Source organism: Pristis pectinata, chromosome 1, assembly GCF_009764475.1.
Source record: "Pristis pectinata isolate sPriPec2 chromosome 1, sPriPec2.1.pri, whole genome shotgun sequence".
Lineage (NCBI taxonomy): Eukaryota > Metazoa > Chordata > Chondrichthyes > Rhinopristiformes > Pristidae > Pristis > Pristis pectinata.
The window spans coordinates 51,164,839-51,187,162 of record NC_067405.1 but is presented as its reverse complement, the minus strand read 5'-3'; the positions used below and the strand labels follow the sequence as shown (position 1 = coordinate 51,187,162).

Below are 22,324 nucleotides of genomic sequence, written 5' to 3'. Positions count from 1 at the left end.
CCAGACCCAAGTCACTAACTTCTGCCACAATGTTCTTTATCTGAGGAGACGATACAGAAATGGTGATACAAAAGCAAAAATAAAATTCAAGGGTAAAATAGCAATATCTCTGTCCTTGGCAGTATTTCCTTCTATAATCACACGTTTTGCTTATCTCCCTCTCTTTGGCTTTATGAAGTCTAAATGACCATAAATGTTCTTGAAAAGCCATGCATCAGCACAACAATACTGGGCTCAAGTAGCTCAAGTAGGCAGGGGTTGTGTTTTATCCTCCCACAGCCCAAGAATCAATGGAAGGAGCTAAACTTTTCATGCAGAGAATCACAACATTCTTGTTCTGAGGAAGGGCAAGGAAAAAGGATTTACATCCTCTTGAAATTCTTTGAGCTGCAACATTAAGGTTCATCCTGGGTGAGTTTATTAAGGAATAATAATCGGGAGGTTTAAAGGAGTAACTTTCTAACAGGACTGCACCTGAAAGGGTAGCTAAAGTGGCTGCACAGCAAGCTGAGCAGAATTTGTAACTGAGTTCCAAGATGCTTCGTAACTGTTCATGATTATCGAGTCTTCCAGTCATAGCCAACTGGAAGTAAACAACAACTGCAGAACCAGTGGTTGGCTGATTAAAAAAACTGCAGGGCAGTTTAGGAAATTGGGTTTTCAGTATCACATAAAGCTTGACTAAAAGGGAAAGAGGCCCAGCACCAGTATAGATTTGTGCTGATCTGGAACCCCACTGGCCGAGAATTGCCGTCAGCAGCAGGTTCTCCAGAGTCACTGTCGACTTAATGTATTTCCACTGACCTCAGATACATCCCTCCAGCAATAATAGAGGGAGAAACCAGTTCCTCTTTTGCAGCAGTGCTTGTGCATTGACAAAACTTTCCTCATACCATCATATGGCAAGCCAAAACAGCAACTGCCCACAGAATAACTTTGAGTTTGACAGCTGGCTGTGCTGTGTCCCCTCACCAACCATCCCACACTCCAGGCTTTAGATGCTATCAAAGATCTCAAAAATATCATCAACATGTCTGAATATTTCTAAACTATGCAAAGCTCTAACCTATGTTGAGATTATTGGGAGGAAATAGTGAATATTTAAATAAACAACTAAATGAGACAGTGTTCCTGTGCTGTTGATCCTGATTTAGACTGCTGGAGCTAATCCCTCATCATGGGTGGCGGGGAAATGCTGAAGCTTTGTGTTCCCAGCTGCACTCCATGGCAAGTCCAATGTCAGAACACAGATGGGAAACAGTCATGCAACTGCAGACAGTTAAATGGGATCTGCTGACATTTCTCTGCTAGGTTTAGACCATTTTTTTTCCCAGCAATAGAAGCAGTGGACAATTTTACGAGCAAACTTGTGGGGCCAACTCAAATGCTGAAACAAGCAGAATCCAGCTAACTTCTGGGTGCTGCAGTGAAAGCTCCTGCCATCATGGCTCTGCTACCAGTGTTCAGTATGATTTGGAGACTGTCACAGCAGTTACACAGTCTGTGCTTCAACCAGTGACAGTATAAATCTGCTGCCCTCACACACAATGAGAACATTTGTGATCCTAGCACTCTACACTGCCAGTCTCCTTGCATTTCTCAACCAACCAGCCAGCCCAGATTACAACTGCTGCTTGCGCCAAGAAACTGCAGTGCAAAGCTGGGCTTAGTAGATCCAGGTGTTGTTGGAGGCCATCCACCAAGGTCACTTGCAGTCTTCTCCATTAAAAGTCACACACCTTTCACCAGCCATGATACAACGATTAGTGTAACAGTTAAAAGGAACACTAGGGCAAGCAAATGCACACATTAAACAGGGATCATTGGGAAGAAAAGGAATGATTGACATTTGTATGATATGTCATGTGCTTTGATTTACACATTTAGTTTGGAATGTTTATTTTCTGTTGGCTTTTGTTTTGGCATTCCATTAACAATTCCTCAGCAAAGAAAGCAAACTGTGCCTGCAAACAGCAAGACGTAGACAACATTTAGGCATGGGCTGATGAATGGCATGAATGTTGCTTGTCACTTAAGTGCCAAAGTGGTATATGCCAAATACACTGCCTACAAATGTGTCGGTTGAACACCATTTCAGCAGTGGATAGCCATTGTTAACCAGTACTCATCCAATGATTTGTTAAGTTTGCACATGCACAGGTGGTACAGTGGATAGCCACAGAATAAAGACATCATGACTGTTGCCAGGATACCAGTGATGTGGATGATTCACAGTCTGTACACCACAGCTGAACACTGACAGAGTCGAATTCCTTCTGCTCACAGTGCACATCAACGCTCACATGTAATACCTTCAAAGCAATGAGTGTGCAGGCACTGGCATGCTGCATGGTGAGGAAGCCTCCGCATATCATGAAAATGCATCGGCTTTCGTCCTGCTGGTTCCTTACAATGGGTAATGAATTGTACTCCACTCTCTGGAAAGTGAGCCTGTCAGAATACCAATGAACTGTGAAATATTGCAAATATCTTTAACTCCGGCCTGAAAGGTATTTCGCACTAGTTCATGGCTGTGGTGATGTAGACAGACACTGCCAAAGCTCTCCTTCACCTGCTCAGGAGTTACAGCCTCACTGAAGTGCAGACACTGCACACAATATTCCTTGCTGAGATTCAGATAGGTGAATTGCCCCATCACCCTGGGTAGATATGGCCTCCTATCGAGAACATCTCTCCCTCTTCGTCACCTTCCACTTCCAGCAGCCTACCCCCTGTGTGCCATCTGTTTAATCTCCCAGTTGTGAGGGACTCCAAGGGAATGTCTACTGGGCTCAACTAATTTATACAGAATTCAAAATCAAGATAAAGACCTTCAGTCCATGGCAAATAACTCCCTGCAACCCAAGATTGACCCATTCACTATTGATAGTAAGGAAATACCAAACCTTTCTAAACTCATAACAGCAGCTAGGAGAAATGAATCACCAATTAACTCCAAAATAGTTAATGATCTTTTTAAATAGTACAGAAGGAAGGTGCTTGCCACTGCTAAATGTATGTTCACCTGTGTGAAACTAAAGATGAGCTTAAGCTGGAGCATAGGGATCCATTTGGCAACACTGGTTTCAAATCAAAGTGCACATCACTATCTAACTAGTCAGTGCACTACTTCCAGTGGATGCATTAATTTGATTACCAATACGCCAACCCTCACAACCTGACCCATAGATGTGTCCTGGTAGCAATTTGATGTCCATAGCACCCTAACAACAAGGTTTCCTGTTCTAAAATTGTCTGGATGGATTTAATATGAAATGAGTAATTTACAAAACCACAAACAATGTAACATGTGCAGCAAGTACACATTTAAACTTTTGCAATAATTTATTCCATAGTTCGAGCCTGACGCGGCTTTTCCTAATGCATGTGGAAATGGATATTTGTGATTCATTACTATTTTTCAAATAAAATAAACACTGTGGGATTCTCATTGTATTAGAGGCAGGCTGTTTGCAAAGGCAAAACAAAAATCAGAATATCTGCTATGAGTTTGCTGCCACATAATTAGACCCGTATCTAAATGATGAGTTGTTTTCTCATTTCCTGATCTATCAGAATCACCTTTAATTGCAATACTGATGTATCCTCTAATTTTTTTTCTATTCTTCATTGCCCAATTCAAGCCTCTGATACACGCCATTGAGTTTGCTCTGTCCAACAATCTAAATTCCCTCAGTATCTATCGGTAGCTTTACTCATGTATCCAGAAGTAATATGAACCAATTCCTTTCTTCAAACCCCTTAAGTTAATTCTGCTGCACATCCAACTTTTGTACATTCCCAAATTCTCAATTATGGTTGACAGTGGTAGGCTCGCTGTTTCCATTCTGACAGAAACTAGGAGATGCTAAAAAGTGAACCTTCCATAAAAAGTCTGCTGTTCATTTTCCTGCACCCTTCCTCGTTGTCCTTAATCTGTTTAGTTATATCTATCTTGCTTCAAATGATAACGAGAGCAGGAACTGTGTAATTCACTAAGCCAATGATCTGTGCAGCAATCTGATGTTTTCCCTTTGGGTCATGAGATGAAACTAATTTAGGTCAATGAAACATAGTTACATCTCAAATGCACATCTCCCCAGTGAAATAAGGTTAGAGAATTTCAATTTGATTTCTGTTGAGTCCAGATTTACCGCACAAAACTAATTAAAGAATAACAGACATTAACTTGCTTAGAGAAGGATCACTATATTTCATGTGTTCTTTTTCTCAAGCATTTCTATAACTAAGACATTGTTGAATCAGAATGAACCAAGATTATGTTAGTCACTGGGACTACAGAATACTGAGATTGTGGTTAAAAGGGTGGTACATACCATCTCCCAGAACATGCATCCCTTTCTGAAGTGAAAAAGGGGAAAAGTACAAGAACGAAGACCAAAGTTAAAACAAAATGGGATGCTGACATGAAATCCTCAATGAAGAAAATAAAATAATTGAGAAGGATAAAGGCCACTTTATCAACCTAACTTTGCAGTAAAGTTAGTAAAACATTTTATGAAATGAAAATCTAATTGTCTGGGGGACCTTCAGGATTTTAAAAGGCATATCTCTGCTTTTAATGTATTTTATTTCAAGCTACCAAAGGCTTTAGTAAACTAGTGATAGAAACTCTTACCATTGTCTACAAGTAAAATAAGGTCACCGTTTCAATTAGAATTAAATAGAAATTGGATAAGGATCACATTTAAGGTTTCTGACAGAAATTGGTTAAGGCCAATAGTTCTGTAAACTTAATGCTAAGACAAAGCTGCTTTTTCTGCTCAACATTGGTAAAGCCACTGTCCAAACAGGAGTTATGCCAATACCCACTTCCTTCTAAATTAATGCCTTACAGCTGTTGGTGGATGGAAGAATGGGATAGTGTGGCCCACAAACATATCCATATCTGTTGCTAACAGTGCTGCTCTATGATATACAAGGAAGTATGCTTCTGCAGAGTCTACCTTTCTGGTTAATCCATTCCCTCTATAAAGTGTTATATCTAATACATAGAGTAGGTATATAGGATGTCTACAATTTAGTAGCCTGATCCAAAGCAAGCAAAACGTGCCAACTAAGTGGAATCATTTGTGCTTCCCAGCACCACATTTCCTCCTTCAGCTGTGTCCACTGAAAACAGAATCTCCTGAGACTTCGCAAAGAACTTACCATTATGCATCAGGGGATGCAAGAGAAAGGAACAGAGCACATACTTTCAGGATACCTTATTTAGGCACACTTTCACCAGATCATTACATAACCAGGAAGGAAGTAGGACTAGTAATGACTTGCATTTAGGAATAAAGTCAAGCCACTATACCAGACACATATTCTATTTTAGCATATTCAATTCATTTAGCTATTTCATGGTATGTGGAATATACCCAGAACACCAAAAAAGCAATGTTATTAAATCAGAAGGCTTTAACAGTGCCCTTCATCCACAATGGCTCATGACTGTTTAACTTGTGATAATTTTATATTTACCTGCAAGTTTACATCGGAAAGACTCAGTTGAGAAAGTATTAGTTTCCATATATGCAATGGAATTCTTTTAATATTGAAGTTAAAAATGTGAACTGGGCCACTATCAATTTGGCAGATCCTTGTGAGCATACTTTTAATGTGCAATTATCACTTTAATTCTTTGTACTGTGTTTATGATGTGGATAGCTTGGTCGGCGGAGATTTAAACCATTGACGTCCCGTCTATACAGAAAGCTCGATGTAATTCGGCAATGGTAGATACAATATACGTGATTAATACGAGTTAACAGAAATGTCACAAGGGTTAGTTATTAAAACAAAATTTAGACAGATGTCATTCCATCCATGGGGAAAGAAACCTCAGTAGTTTCATCTAAAAACCGTAAGAACCCTAACACCACAGGACTATACATTGTCAAATGGGAACGGTGGCTGGGCAACAAAACACTACAATTATTTAGGTTCCACATTGATCGGCTGTGCAAAAAGCGCATTACTTCCATTAAAACATAATTCCAACGCATGTTACGAATCGACAAAGTTTCAAAGTCAACACAAACATGCAGAAAAAATGGACGTTACTTAATGCATCATTGTTCACAATATCCTATGTTGCTCGCTGATTGTGGTAAACCAGAACCCATGCGCATTTAGGCAATTCTAAAGCCTTTTTCACTAGCCTCCGGTAAAATGCCGAAAAGAGAAACCCAACCACCATCGGTTGAATCTCAGGGACTCCGCAGTGATCCGAGGTGTGCACACACTATTCACTTTCCAGTTTTTCTTTACACTCTCCCACGAATCTATTTAAAATATTAATCATTGGCACATTTAAGATCGAAATTCATCTTGATAACCGACTCATCCCAATATGGACCTATCAATCCATTTTCACGGTGCCTAGTTGCTATTTTCCTCCTTTATCCTCCAAGCTCCAAGTATGAAAAACAACCTAACGTAATTTACAGGCAACAAAAGCAACGATGTTTAAATAGCCGGAATTTTAAATCTAACTTCTGTTCATTTGGTTTGATAAGTGTTTAATTTTTTTTACATTGGAAACTTGTTTCTGCCACCTGGCTGCAGAAAAATTGCTAAAGCGAGCATTGTTATGTATTATTTCAGGATCTTTAAACTCCGGTTGTTTTAAATATCTGCACATTATTTTCTTTTGATTCACACGTTCACTAAAAAGTTAGAACTCCAGAATTGATCGCAAACTAAATGAACGCAGCGCCTGAAGAGATTATTAACGCGATCCCCAGCTACCCACCAAAACCCACGACGAATAGACTTTGTTCACGACTGTAGGTATAAACTTACAGTCATTTGATTGGTGTTCTGTTTTCAGAGAGCAGGGTCGCGTCACACGGCCGCTGTTGGAAACGTGATAAAAATGCGTGGTTTTTCTGGCTGGTGATGTAAGCGCACTCATAAGCCGGCTGGGTTGGGGGAAGGAGGGCGCACTGGTCAGCAAGACACAAGGATTCAACCAACAAAAAAAAAGGTCTGGTCAGTCCCACGCGGGAGGGAAAACGACAGCTCGCGTGTGAGCACAGTCCCTGCACAGCCCAGAAAGCAGGGCTGAGCACCCTCAAGCCTGCTTTCAGAACTCCCCAGCAGCAGAAATACAGTACTAATCGAACTGCCGGTGAAACACCCAGGCTTCTGCGATGCTTCGACTTGGAGGTAGCTCTGTCTGCTTGTGGGTGAGCTGTCTGAGTCTGGGTCTGGTTCGCGTGGTGGAAGCCGCTGCCTGCGAACCTATCCGGATCCCGATGTGCAAACCCATGCCCTGGAACATGACGAAGATGCCGAACCATCTGCACCATAGCACCCAGGATAACGCCGTGTTGGCCATAGAGCAGTACGAGGGCTTGGTGGGCATTAACTGCAGCCCCGTGCTGCTCTTTTTCCTGTGCGCGATGTATGCGCCGATCTGCACCATCGACTTTCAACACGAGCCCATCAAGCCCTGTAAATCGGTGTGCGAGAGGGCGAGGGATGGCTGCGAGCCCGTCATGAGAAGGTACAACCATACCTGGCCGGAGAACCTCGCTTGCGAGGAGTTCCCCGTGTACGACCGCGGGGTCTGCATCTCCCCCGAAGCCATTGTAACAGCCGATGCACCCGGTGAGTTCCACAATTATTCACCAGTTCAGTGCAAGTCACGCCGAGTGAAGCCCACTGCAATGGATTTCAAAAGTAGGGCATACTAGTGAATTTTGTTCTCCGGTTATGGAAAATAAACCCCCGATCCACTAAATGGATAGAACTATTTCCTATCGTTGTGAACTTTTCCAACTAAAATAACGTGGCCGTAAGCCAGTCGTAATGTGCCAATTGACATTAAAATGTCAAATATCCTGTATTATTTAAGGGGGAATGAAAGCCAACATTAATTAATTTGTAATGAGTAACCGTTAGCATATGTTACATTAACTGCTGTAGGACGGTGCTTTAGGAATGTTATAAAAGAGCAATAGAAACAAAATCGTCCATGGTATTTACATATAAATGGCTTCACTGTCCACTCCTCACAGATGCTTAACAGGCGAAGAAATTAGTCCATCATATTTAATGCTGATAGTTTAAGACGGAGCGCGACATGATTTATTTCATTTACTAAAAATGCAGCCTACATTTTGAACAATGTTGTTGCCTTTTATCATTTTTTTCAAGTAAGGCATGAGCTCAACAAAATGTTTAAGAATGTAACTGAGCTACTTTTGTTTTTCAAGAAACAGTTCCAGACCTATCCATTCATTCTTCCAATAATAACTGCAGGAACCTGGGAGGTGGTAAGTTGTTTCAAAAATGTTATTTACGCTGTCACAAAACAACATGCACAATACGCTTAGACTTCGTTGAACTTACACCTGACCCACATGCATGTCCAAGTATGAAATAAAAACATTCCCTTGTCAGCTTTGCGAAGTGCCATCATCAATGAAGTGGAGGGAAAGTAAAACAGGGACTTTTTTATTTCTTAAAAAAAACTATTTTGGTCCTCCAAGAGACCTTTACACTGTTGAATAAGCATCAATCCCAGTAAGACAAGAGTAATTCATTCTGAATGACAATTACTAATCAGTGGTAGAGTCGTACAGACAGAAACAGGCCCTCTGGACCACTGTGTCCATAGCAATCATCAAGAACCCATTTAAACTATTCCCATTTACAAGCACTTGGTCCGTAGTCTTGTATGTGTTGGCGATTCAAACGTTAGTCTAGATACTTATTAAATGTTATGAGAGCACCTGCCTCCACCAACTACTCGGGTAATGCATTCCAGATTCTCACCACCCTCTGGATGAGGAAAATCATCACTGTCCCCGCTAAACCACTTGACTCTTACCCCCAAACCCATGCCCTCTAGTTTCATATATATATATATATATATATATATATATATATATGTGTGTGTGTGTGTGTGTGTATATATATATATATATATATATATATATATATATATATACACACACACATATATACACCTTTTTACAGATCCCCTTAGTCGCTTACGCTCCAAGGAAAGCAAACACAGCCTATCAAATTTCTCCTCAGAACTGAAACACTCCATTCCTGGTGAATCTTTTTGCGCCCTCACATTCTATAGTCTGGCGATCAGAGTGTTTGACTTAAGACTCAATCAAGTCCACATAACTACGAGAGGTAGTTAATTACTGAAATGAAACAAAAATGCTGGAAACACTCAGCAAATCGGGCAGCAGCCGTGGAGAGCGAGTTTGAGGTGGAAGACCTGCTGTCAGAAGCAATTGACAGGTCACCGACCTGCAAAGTTAATGTTCCTCTTTCTCCACGTGCCGCCGGTCTGCTGAGCATTCTGTTTCAGATTTCCAACAATTCGCATAACGTTACCCAAGTACTGTTGTTGTTGTTGTTATTATTAATCACACACTGCGAGGAGGCAGAGGATAAGGATCCTGGGTGAAGGAGGCGATGGGTTACGACAGGAACAGATATGTTGTACATGGCATCTTCGAATATCGATCAGTGAGCTGAATGACTCTGAGCTCATTGCCCCGCCAGGTAGCACATAGCTTGTGGCGTGCAGAGAAGGGCATTCGACGAATAATTTGTCATACAGCCGTCATGCAATATTTTCTACCCAGTATCAAAAGTGAAAAATTAGCCTAAACCAAATCAGACCCTTTGACGCTTATACCGTTGCGCTATAATACTCGCACTAAATTAAAGCTGTTATCGCTGTCGAGACCAACAATATAGAGTGCCAATGGAGTGCAAGTTGGTAACCTCGACCAACGCCACACCAATCATCTCACCGGAGACACCTTTACATGGCCATAGTAGAACAGGAAAGGAGCCACCACGCCGCAAAAGGCGATGCGCGTCACGTCACTCACCATAACATGATGGCAGTCAGTCTACCTTTACTGTCAAGACTGAATGGGGCCCACTTTACCCTCTCCCAAAACGTACAAGAGTCAGGGGTGTATCTGTACAGGCGCTGGGCGCCGAAGACTGGAGGGGTGAAATGCTGCAAAATGAGCAAAGCCCATTTTTCCAATGCGCTTCACTGGAACTGGCAGGTCGGCGTCCAGTAGCTCCACAGTTATTTTGGTCATTGATTAGCAATGATTTAAAGAGCGATCACATCTGTTGCAGAGTCACCAAGCCTCGCCGAATTTCTTTAGCATGCCCACTGTAATCGAACGTAAATGTCTGAGGAATGGAGCCACAGATGCAAGATTACATGAGCGACAGGGAGCAGTGCTCTTTCTTTCCCAGATAATGCGAGGCTTTGCAACAAAGCCTGCTGTGTCAGTGATCAAAGCAGAAACCGTCTCAACGTTTAAGACTGCGCCGAAGAGACTGGAGAAGGCGAGCGGGACAGAGATGTGGGAACAGGCAGGGTAGCCGGGGTCAGGATTACTGAAGCTTTAAAAGATGAACACTTCCCCCATGCCCCAGTGCGACCTTCGGCATTAAACAAGCATCCCCAGCAGAATAGGCAGGGAGGCCCCTGTTCGTGTAAATGGATACACTTTTTACTTCGTGGGGACACAAATCAGCTGTTGGAGCGCTACAATAGCAGATTTATTGCCCCCAAGCTTCATTTACTGACGTCCTTACTCCTGGTGCTGCCACTTGGTGCTGCTGTTTTGTTGCCGGCGCACACTCTGTGCAGCCAATAATTCTTGGCCTCCCAATAAATCACGGCTTCCTGCCTGCCTGCCTGCCTGCCTGCCTGCAGCACAGTGTGCCTCTGTGAAGGGGCGAAAGATAAGCGGCAGTCACCAGAGATAGGAGCTGCAGCCGGTTGGCAGGAGCAGAACACACCCAGGAGGCAAAGTGCCAACGAGGAAGAGAGCGACTGTGCGTGTCAGAAGGGCAGATAAGGGCAGAACCCATCCGTAAAATGGAAGGAAGCTGGCTCTGTGAAGTGAATTTGGGGTGGGGTTGGAACCGCTCTGTGGATGTTTGGAATAGAGATAACCCCATTTGTGTACAGTCCAATTTTACAGTCAAAGTATGCCAGCTGAGAGTAGTATTTAAGAATTGTCCTCTGTTTAAATTTAAAGTAAAAGTTGCTATGTTTACAGAGGAGCTTGCTCCAGACTTATTTAGAATTGTACCGCGGGTTTGGGTCAGAGGGATCTGGTGACGGAGACCTTTTGGAAGGAGTTGCCGGTCAGTGGGCGTGAATGCCCACCCTGACAGCCCTTGAGAAAGTGGCGGTGAGCTGCTGCTTTGAACCGCTGCAAACCTTCAGGTGAGCGCTGCTGGGCTGTTGGCCAGGGAGTTCCCGGCTTTGGAGCCAACGACAATGAAGGAATGGCGATATATATCCAAGGCAGGGTGGGGTGCACTTGAGTCAGGGGAACCAGAAGGTGGTGGTGGTTTCCGTGCACCAGTGCTCCCGCCCTTGTTGATAGAGAATTTGCGAGTTTGGGAGGTGCTGTCGGAATAGCACAGATTCTTAACTGCAGGATATTTTGTGGAAGGTGCTGTACAGACTGCGGCCACAATCTGCCTCTGGTAGAAGGAATTAATGTTTATGGTAGTGGATGGATGCCTGTTTAACCTCTCACAGACAATACGTAGTGACACTGTCCAAGGACACCAAGTGTTAAAGAGGCACCCCCCGCCCCCCCCCCCCCCCGTCGTGTTACATAAACTTCTCATATTATTTGTTTTTCATGCTGCCTTCACTGTTTATCTGTTGTACTTCCATATGATAATCGACCTACCAGGTAAAATCCTGCCACCACAATGCCCCCAGAACATGATGCATCCTGGTGGAAGTCACATTACACCAAGCACCACAAGCAACCTCCACGTTACCTGCAGACAACATCCCAGGAAAACTACACGTCCCGTGTACCTGACGCCCAATGTTCGGCAGCTGGCTTCTTACCTTCTGCACACCCCACAGTTGCAGAGTCGGCGGGATGAGCGGCTGTTGAATGACAGCTATGAGAAGCTACTGCGAACAGCGTTGTTCTATCTGGCGAGTCAACCGGCAGCGCTTTGCCGATAAAGCGAATGAGTTAGCCGGTGTGGTTTTGTGGGGTGGGTTGCATACTGCCATTTCAGTAAACACCTCACCGCTACTCTGCTTCCTCCTCAGACAGCTGCAGGTGCCCGGCCTTGAAGCTCACTCAGAAAGTTTACCTGAAGAACAACTACAATTACGGTGAGTGCTCTTGCTAACCTCCTGAGTCGCCACACAGCAGTCGGGATGGTGATCCAATCCCGCCTGGCAACTTCCCTCAGGCGCCCAGAATCCAGTTTGTACCTCTGGGAGGTTCTTCGCAAACCACGGGGCCAGCCGTTCAAGAGTGCAGACACAATGCCGATTCGCTAATCTGCACTTCAAGCATAAAATGCAGATTAAAGAATTGATATTCCAAGTGGCGATGCCACACACGTTAAATGTGAGCATACAAAACACTCCGGTCATCCGTGGGAAGAATAATATCTGTGGGTATATTTCCTTTTACCACTCGGATTTAATCTTTGCTAAAATAACCCCCCAGTTTATCAATGGAAATCCTGGTTGAATATGGAGTAACAGAGTTGCTGTAATGTCTCAATCTATTCAGGCCTTCAACAGTCGATACACATTTCGGGGTCCAGTGTAGCTATCGAGTTTTACAGACAGCCGGCACTGAAGTGCGGCTTAACCACTTCACAGCTCCACAGAGAGTGGAGGAACGGACCCGTCTCCGATGGCCGATCCGTCAAAACAGAACTCCCGAAGCCTTTCACTGTTGTTGAGACGAAGCGAGTGTGTTTATGTTTGGAACTAGTTTTGTTCTTCTTTGCAGTTATTCGAGCTAAAGTAAAGGAGGTCAGGAATAAGTGCCACGACGTTGCCACGACGGTGGAAGTGAAAGATGTTCTGAAATCTTCCCTGGTGAACATCCCGAAGGAAACGGTGACACTTCACACAAGCTCAGCCTGTCTCTGCCCTGAAATCAGAACTAACGAGGAGTACGTTATCATGGGCTACGAGGATGAAGAGCGGGCGAGGTACAGTGAGCAAACTGGCCGCTTCTGTGTAACGAGCCTAGCGCTAATGGTCCAAGCCGGTCACCACTAACCGAGATGGTTTATTGTGAATTTCTTGCACAGGTTACTGTTGGTGGAGGGTTCCATAGCCGTGAAATGGAAGGATCGACTTGGCAAAAGAATCAAGGTAACGTGTTCCTGGCTCTTTTGCCACTGCCCTGCCCACAACTTGTGTTTACAAATATCTTCACGGCGTCCCACATCGCTTTAGAGGCACTTTTGAGGTGTAGTCACGGTTGCAGTGTACAACGACGCTGTGGCCAATTTACGCATAACATACTTTCACAAACATCACTGTAACAAAAAACGAGACAGCCGGTTTTTAGTAATGCTGATTGATAATAAAGATTAGCCAGGGCATGGAGATTAATTGCCTGCTTAACTTCAACACGGGGACAAGCGATCTTTTATGTCCTCCTGAGAAAGTAGACTGTAATGGTGCATTTGAAAGAGCAGCCGCTGACGGTGCAGCAACTTGCTCGGCATCAGAGCCCTGTGCAGGAATTCAAATCTGATCAGTTTTGGAAGGGTCATTAAATTCTCATAGGTTTAGAGGCATGTCCTGGGCTCCGCTGGCTCCTCTCTGTGCAAGATCTTGCTCATTAGCGTACTGGAATGTCAGCTTTACTTTTGGAGTGGGACTTGAACCTGTGACTTTATGACTCAGTTCTCACTGTGACAAATGACATTAATCTGGAGAAATGCGATAAGAGAGTAATAATCAATTTGATACCCACGTTCTTGCTGAGTTGGCTCTATTCATATTTCTAAAGGCTAATTATGTCGAATGATACATGCATTAACTTGGTCTTCTGTGAATATCAGAACTGGGATCAGAAACTCCGCCAGGACAGAAGAAGGGGGAGAAACGGCCAACAAAATGGAGAGAAACGTATACAAACCAGAGATACAGCAGTCGCATCCAAACAGAGGAAGAAAAGGAGGAATGCTAAGCAAACACGTCAGTAAACATTTTGCACGAGAAGTCCTTTGGACAGTATACAAATGTCTGCATTCTTGGAGTGGCACAAGAAAATTGCACTATTGCACGTATGTCCTATGAAATTTAGCTATTCTATAACTTTGTCTTTTGTCCCTTTTGCACGAAGGTTAGTGTGATAAGAAACAAAGCAGCATCGAATTCCTGCACTGTACTCATTTGCGAAGACTGTCCCAGCATGTGTTGGGGAGTGGAGTCAATGAGCTGCTTTTAATCCGATGGTACACATTTATTGCGTTTCTAGGTTACGCAACCATGAGACTGTGGTCACATATTCAGTGAAAGAATGTCTGAACAAGGGTCTGCAGTGTGTAAGGATCGGAATGTTCAGGTATAGTTGATGTCTCAAGGCCAGGATTGTACAGCCCAAAAACAGATTGTTGCATGTCGGATCTGATGAGAATACAGACGCCACACCATTGGCTCAGTTAGGTCAATATTGTGAGCTAAGAAGCGTAGGACGACTAGCAGCACTTGCAAAACAAACACTGGATATAACATACCAATATTATTTGGTCGCTTGTTTAATCAGCCTTATCCAATTATATCTACAATTAGTAATGGAGAAAATGTACAAACTGCAAGATGATTGTGTGATGGAAAGGAACAATGCTTGCGTCAAATTAGTTTTAAAATATTATGTTTTATGAACTATTAAATACATTTCTTTGAAAATCATTTGACTATTGTGATGGCTATTTACAGTGCTACAGATATACAAGCACACTAATGGTTTATCAGTGATTCAGATGCTTCACATTTACCATTCAGATAGGACAATGCAAGAGTGAGAGATTTACGAAAGATATAATAATACTTAAAGCATTTAAAATACATAGAAGGGGTCCAGGGGGATATGGGTCAAATGGGACTAGCTTGGTGGGCACCATGGATGAATTGGGCCAAAGGGCCTGTTTCCATGCTGTATTTCTCTATGACTCTATAGCATTTAATTTTAGTTTCAGATTTCAATATATTCAAAATAAGACAGATAATACTATAGAATTGATTCAGAACCTTGTTGATTGCAGTTTTCCATTCTGAAGTGTCAAAAAAATCATGGCTTAGATCAATAAATCGTGTTGGTTTGGTTTTTTTAAAATTCTATTTCAAATTATTCATTTTCATCTCTTTTCTCAATACATATTCTCCTTGAATTGCCAAGGCAAAGTATACATGAAAAACTCCAAGATAAACTTTTGCTGCTTTGAACCAATAATTTATTTTTCCAATAGAACATTCCAATTCTGTAAAACTATCAGTTCAGTAAATCAGCTGAAACAGCCAAAACTCAGCAACTGGACTCTGGTGACAGTGCAAGCATTTGAACCCAAAAAGCATTTTGAGGGCAGAGCAAATAAAAAATTCACTGAGTTACAGGCTGCTTTGATTAAATATAAATTCAAGCATCTATTTATCCTGGACAACTAAATTCACTTGAACATCTGTTAATTTTAAGTTGAATTACTGGGGTAAACAATGTAATCATTGACAATAATCAGAATATGGGTTTAGGTTGCTGTATGTATTTAGAGCAGCATCATTAAATTTCATCAAAATGGCATAAAATCTGATCAGATCTCCTGTCAGTGCCAGTATTGTTGATTGTATTGTATAGTATTGTAAGAAGCTGACAGACTGTTAATTTAACAAATCAGTTCTTTAAATGATTTAGATTCAAATAAATAGATTGATTTTAAAATCATCATAAACTGTTCTGAGGAAAGCATTTTTTGCCTTAAACTACAGTTTTAGTAATTTGGATAAACCCATGTCAAAATAACATGTTCTTTGCCATAAAGCAGCCAAAACCTTGCTATTTCCAAACATTTTTAATTTCACTGATTTGTGGATCTTTCAATAAACAGCAAAATGTTTCCCCCTGTGTAAAATTATATTAAAAAAGCTCATGGCAAGTTGCAAGTTAAAATTTTTCATATTTCCATCTGACACAGGAGGGTATTCAGCCCACTGAGCCAATGCTGGCTCACAGACCATTCCCATTCTCTCACTTCTTTCTCTGTTCTCTCTCACATGCCCATCAACTCCTTCAGATTCTTTGACCATCCACCTTTACTAGGGACAATTTGACCTATCAGCACGTATTTGGCTGTGGGAGAAAACCGGGGTACCCAGGGGAAGTTTAGTAGAAAAAAATAATTTAACTTTGGTAATTTTACTGTTCAATGCACCAAGACAGTAGAAAATGTGCATTCCTAATGGTGCTAATTAGAGCAAAATACTTCACAGTCAACGGATTCCTACTCAACTGCATCAATACAAAACAACTCATTTACAATGCCACGCATTTTTGTTTTATTTTCATAGTCTTTTAGAACTTAAGTTGCTCAATTCCTGTTGATACTTACTAAAAATATTACAATAGGAATCTCAAGAACATATGTCACAAACAAAACTGAAAAGGAGAATAAGTTTGTGCTTGATTTATTACTTTTTTGCTTATGAGATATCAGAGCTTAATTTCTGGAGGTATTTGTCATTTGGGTGGGCATGTCATATCATCCATTAATTTTTATATTCTATTGTGTACATAATATTGATAACAAATATCATCTAATTTTCTATAACCACACAAGAACAAAATCCTTTTCACATCATGAAAATGGAATAAATTCCCCAGCAACTAAATTTGGTCTATATTTTCATCAAGCAATAAAAACACATTCATATTGTGAAATAATGCAGAGCATTGGACCTTATGAATTTGTTAAGATACACAAGGAAGCATAAGATTACTGAAGAGAATTAACAGTGGTCAAATTAGTTCCAACTGCTCCTCCCCCCCATCACTGCCAATCCTATTGATCTCCACTCAAAAGACCAGCAGGATAAGAAAGGGAGGGATTTAGCTCCTGCCAAGAAAACAATTACATTGCTATACTATCAATGAATTGTGATTGTTTCCAAACTCTTAAGAACTTTAGCTCCTGAGGTTAGAAGTCAAACACTCTTAAAGCTCATTATCAAAACTGATTATCAGCAAAGTTAATTAAAAGATTAAAGTGTATTTTCAGATGATCACATGCTGCCAAAATAAAATACTTCCAACATTGTTTTTCCTTATTAAACCTGTTAATCACAAATCAAGGTTTGTGTCTTGCCCATTGCCAACTGATCAGAGTTGATTTATAAATCAACTCTGATCAGCTGGCAACAAGTAAGACACAAACATGTGGGATGTACCACTGCTATATCAATCAACAGATCCTCCCATGCAACTATACACTACGTTTTTTTACTTATTCAAGGAGTGCAGATATTGCTGTCAAGACCAGAATTTTTTTTACCCATCTCTGAAAAAAGTTGACCTCATTTAGACCAGGTCAGAATGACAGATTTTCTTCCTTGAAAGAACAGAAGGAACATTGGTGAACCAGATGGGTTTTTATGAAAATGTAATAGTTTCAAGGCCACCACTATTCACAATAACTTTTAATTTCAGATTTTATTTAATTACTCAAATTTAATTTTGCCAACTGTTCTGGTAAGGTTCAAACTCCTATCTCTTGGCCTCTGGCCACTAATAATCATGACCATTAGTTGCCGTAACATGACCATTATGCCCCCAAAACTTTCCGACGGTATTCCATCTGTCAGCCTGGTTAAGAACTGTTTAAAGCCATACAATGAGCAGAACAAATTAAACATGCAAGCTGCCTAAAACATTGAACCTTTTGTTCAGCAGACCAACTCCCCGTTGCTTTCTGTAATGATACATATTTTACTAATGAGTATACCGTGGAACTCAATTGTTTTAATTTTCATCTATTTGCTTTGCCTCCTTTATTTCTCTTTTGTCATGCACTATTCTCTGGGTTGGGAAAGGGCAGGCAACAATCTCTGAAAATGCTCCTTGTCATTCGGCTACTGAAAGATAAGCGAGGCTCTTTCTGAGAAGCACCAGTCTTTTCGTTAGCACATGATGTCTCTCTAAACAAGACGAGTAAAATTGTACCGAAGCCAAGAATTCAATATCTGCACCATTCCTATAACAAGTACAACAGTGCACTGAAATGTATCAATGTCATTGGATAATTTCTAATAGAATCACCTTATAACAAATTTAGACATGAGTTTATCTCAGTCTAGATTCATGAGAGAACCAACTTCATCCTTTGAATTTTCTAGCATCCTAGTGCTATACATGGTAGCTGGTAGTGAATGATTACAGCATGAAAGGAAGCCATTCAGCCCACTGACTCCAATGTAGAAGCAAACCAGCTAGCCCCACTCCCACAGCTTTTCTCTTTGTCCTTGTAAATTGTTTCTTTTCAGAAACCTATCCAGCTCTCTGTTGAATAAGTCATTAGCAGCACTATCAATGAATTCTGAACCCCAACTATTGACCATCTCCATCTACTCTTTCTACACACTTCATAATTTTACATTATCCTTTCAGATCCCCTCAAAATCTCAACTGTTCCTAGTAGAACAACCTCAGCTTTTCCATCCTCATTCCCAGAATCATCCAGACAAATCTCTTCTGCACTTTGTCTAAAGCCTTCACGTCTTTCCTAAAGTGCAGTACTCAGAACTAGAACAATACTGCAGTTGTGGACAAACCAGTGCCTTATGAAGGTACATCATTACTCCAGGAGTAATTTTACTTTTTTGTCACTGGTTGCCCACACAAACCTTTTTCATTATTCACATGCCCATCAAATACTTTTGGATTCCTATTTATATTTGTTGCTATTCTTTTCTCATTCTCTCTTTGCTTTTCTTTTTTTAAATGGGCTCTCTGAATTTTCTGTGATTAACCTGGTCCCTAGTTGTGTTAACTAGCTGATATTTGCCATTTGCTGTTTTTTCCTGCTCTATTTTACTTCTATTTTTAAGTCATCCAGGGAACTGTGGCTTTAATTTCCCAACCCCTTTCCTTCACAAGAATGCACCTAGACTGTAACAGAAACATCTCCACCTGAAAGGTCTTCCCTCATTCAATTATACCAGTGCTTGTCAAGTTTTGATCCAAATTTACACAAACCAGATCCGTTCTCATCCCACTGAAATTGCCTCTGCCTATTGTCCATTTAATAAAAATTGGTGTGGCCCATACATTTTTCCATGTATTCTAAACTTCTTGATATTACGCTCACTTTTTCCAAGATATACCCCAAATGGCAACAGTTTTATATAGATGCCATGTAGTTGATCAATATCCATAAGGTAATTTTCAGAATATAAATCATCTTCCCCAAACCGATTTACCAATAAAATGTCATTGTGTAATTTTAAATATTAGTAACCAAACTAATTCTCAGCAAACCAATAATAATAATGCCAGCCTTTTTATAATGCTTTGGATATGAAGAATCTCTCTCAAAACAAAACTTCTGATGCACTGTACAGAAAAGCACTAACATTTTTTCAAGAAAATAAAGATTGAATTAAAAATGTTGCTGGACTTCATTGGAATATTTTAAACATCTTTCATTGATAAAAAACTGAGGAAATAAAAGCAACAGTTCCCCCACATTATAAATGTAGGGCAAAACCAGAACTTCAGAAAATAATTGGAGAAACTGAGAACACTGTACAACCAGAAATATTTCAGGTGAATATGTAATAGTCATACTTGGTTTGTGGGTTGTAAAATTTAGGATAGTAATTGAATCATGAAAATATCATTAGTTTCCTTTTTTTAAGGAATAGAAATTCTTAAGTATTTCTCCTTTATGCTTCTATTATTTTGCCAACACTACTTAGAAACCAAACTGCAATTGCAGCAAATGTACAAAGGCCTGGGATAGCTTTTTAAACACTTCAGCAAATTCTCAGCCTGAATCATTACCTTCTGTAATGTGTCTGAATTCTGGAAAATATCTGAGACTGTGTACATAGCGGATTCAGTGTTAAGGCTAATGTTAGGAGACATACAAGAATAATCTATGAAGAATCACCATCCAACTGTGCATTCTCTGTTGTGAAAAATCTATGGGCAACGTTAAATACTAAATGGGGAATGTACATCTGTAGGACAGTGAGGCAGCAGTGTCTACATTTATCCCACTAGCGCACCCTTACTTATCTGTATTTTTGACATAAAGTAAAATTAGAAATATACAAAATTTCAAGACACATAAAAATCTAGGTCCATCTACTACACCCTATACCATCCTGGCAGTCTGGTAATGCCACAGTGCAGTCACTGATTAAGACATTTTGCTGCAACAGTTCCAAACAGGGGCAAGGAACCCCTCAGGAATGAAAAAGCTTCAGGAAGCAAACGTCCAAAGTCTCTTACAAACATTCCACACGTCCCATGACTCCAATTACCATTAAACTGGGTTTTGCTGAGTAGTGCCCACTCCCCACATTCACAGCTTGTGCTCCCCATAGTCCTGAACTCACCAATTCCGGTTGCACTTGACCACTCTCACTGGTTGAGCCCGTCACGGGGCTGAGCAGCCAGTGAACAATGGAACCGGGCGCCGCGGGCCAATCAGAAAACGCTCCCCTTGCACCGTCGTAAACGACAGCAAAACCAAGCTCCTACCTTTGCCGCCTGTTGAAGCTGCAGAGGGTCTTTTTTAATGATTCAGAAATAAACTGTAAAAGTTATTAAAAATGTAAAATAAAAATCACCTAAATCAATTTTTTTTTAATTTAGGTAATTAAAAACATAAAAGCTAACACACAGACTAACTTTCTTCCCTTTCCTTCTCCTGCAGTGGGAGCCCAGTCAGCACCTCTGCGTTAGCCCCAGATACCACGGGAGACCTGGGGATTCTGTGGGTAACTGCCTGCAGGACTACCGGCACAACTCAGCAAAAGCCAGGCCCACGAGGTGGTTTCTCAAAATACTATCTTCTGAAAGCAATGTATGCAATTTGCAGTTAAATACATCAACACACTTTGCTTCCATTATCAACCTTGGGACATAGTTCACTGACTAGTTCGGGATTTATCTTCTTCATGTGCAAGCCGCTGTTAGTGGTCTGGAGAAAGTGAAGCAGTTTGCTCTGGTCATTTTCCTTGGAACGCTACAACCAGCGGTTTTGTCTCTAATCCAGTGCAAATTATGTAAACATTCTTCCTAATTTAATCCCCCTGTCTTTCTGGCTTCAATACGTTTTATCCGCGTAATTGCTGCAATAAACTAGTTTTACTGCGGCAACCAGAACTATGCACGTAATCAAGACACGATTTGCTTTGCCGACCTGTTCCAAGCATTGTGCTGTGGCATCGGTTTATTCTCGCTAAGGAATTCGAATCGCTTTCCTTATTTTCCATTCATGTCCTAGGGCGCTGGGCACAAGGCATTCCTGAATTGTATGTCCCCATGTGAAACAACTTCCATTGCTCCACGTTGAAGTTCATCTGTCACCTATCTCCTGAGTTCCCATGAATTAAGCGAAGTGATCTAACTCAAATAAACTCTGGCCCAGAACAGGTTTCAATCAATCTACAGCAAACCTAATTAACGTCATTGGTCTCAAAGTTTCCATTCCAAAGCAGGAAGAACTCTGTTGAAGTTAATTTGTTTTTTCATTCAAATTGAAAGCATGGAATTTAAGTTTGGGTTTGGACCACACCAGTTGATTGAATGTATATTTCCCTTTAGATTGTGGCTCAAGTTCTATCTCATCAGCTTCTCGGTTTGTTACGATTAACTATTGTTAAACTCAAGCCCAATAAAACTTACTCACACTTTAAAATGTTGACATCATTATGAAGAAACTATTTAAATTAGAAGTAAAAATAAAAATTATTCTCCATTTGAAAAAGTAACATGCTGAATCATGTTGACTGTGGCTCCTAGCCCTGAGGGAACTGCTGGCATTCAGCTGTTTTCAGATAAGTGAGTCCTGGACCGCTGTTATGTTATGCTGAGTGATGCCTGCAATCTGCCACTCTGATCCATTGTTGGCCTTCATGTGGAGAATCAAGGTGGAGCCTAAATGTGCTGGGATTCCAAACATTATGCTGGGGATTCCACCTCTCTGGTCCAACACCACCCAGGCTATTTGTTGTGTAGAGGGGAGTTCTTGAATCGCAAAAGGTTGGTTTGCAGGTGCAACAGGTTATCAAGAAGGCAAATGGAATGTTGGCCTTCATTGCTGGAGGGATTGAATTTAAGAGCAGGGAGGTTAAACTGCAACTGTACAGGTACTGGTGAGGCCACACCTGGAGAACTGCATGCAGCTCTGGTCTCCTTACTTGAGAAATGATATACCGACTTTGGAGGCAGTGCAGAGGAGGTTCACCAGGTTGATTCCGAAGATGAGGGGGTTTGCCTATGAGGACAGA

General features: G+C 41.3%; 1 protein-coding gene across 2 annotated transcripts; it reads left to right on the top strand.

The window, feature by feature from the left end:
- Window positions 1-6,908: 6,908 nt before the first annotated feature.
- frzb (frizzled related protein) lies at window positions 6,909-14,728 on the top strand. Of its 2 annotated transcripts, none has more exons than XM_052019601.1 (6): window positions 6,909-7,623; window positions 8,232-8,291; window positions 12,107-12,172; window positions 12,807-13,011; window positions 13,114-13,177; window positions 13,876-14,728. In XM_052019601.1, exons 1-6 carry the CDS (start codon window positions 7,164-7,166, stop codon window positions 14,017-14,019), a joined length of 999 nt encoding a protein of 332 aa, XP_051875561.1. In that variant the 5' UTR covers window positions 6,909-7,163; the 3' UTR covers window positions 14,020-14,728. The 2 variants fall into 2 exon arrangements, with proteins under 2 accessions (XP_051875561.1, XP_051875570.1); XM_052019610.1 differs by having other exon boundaries at window positions 6,923-7,623; window positions 8,238-8,291.
- The last annotated feature ends 7,596 nt before the right edge of the window (window positions 14,729-22,324 follow it).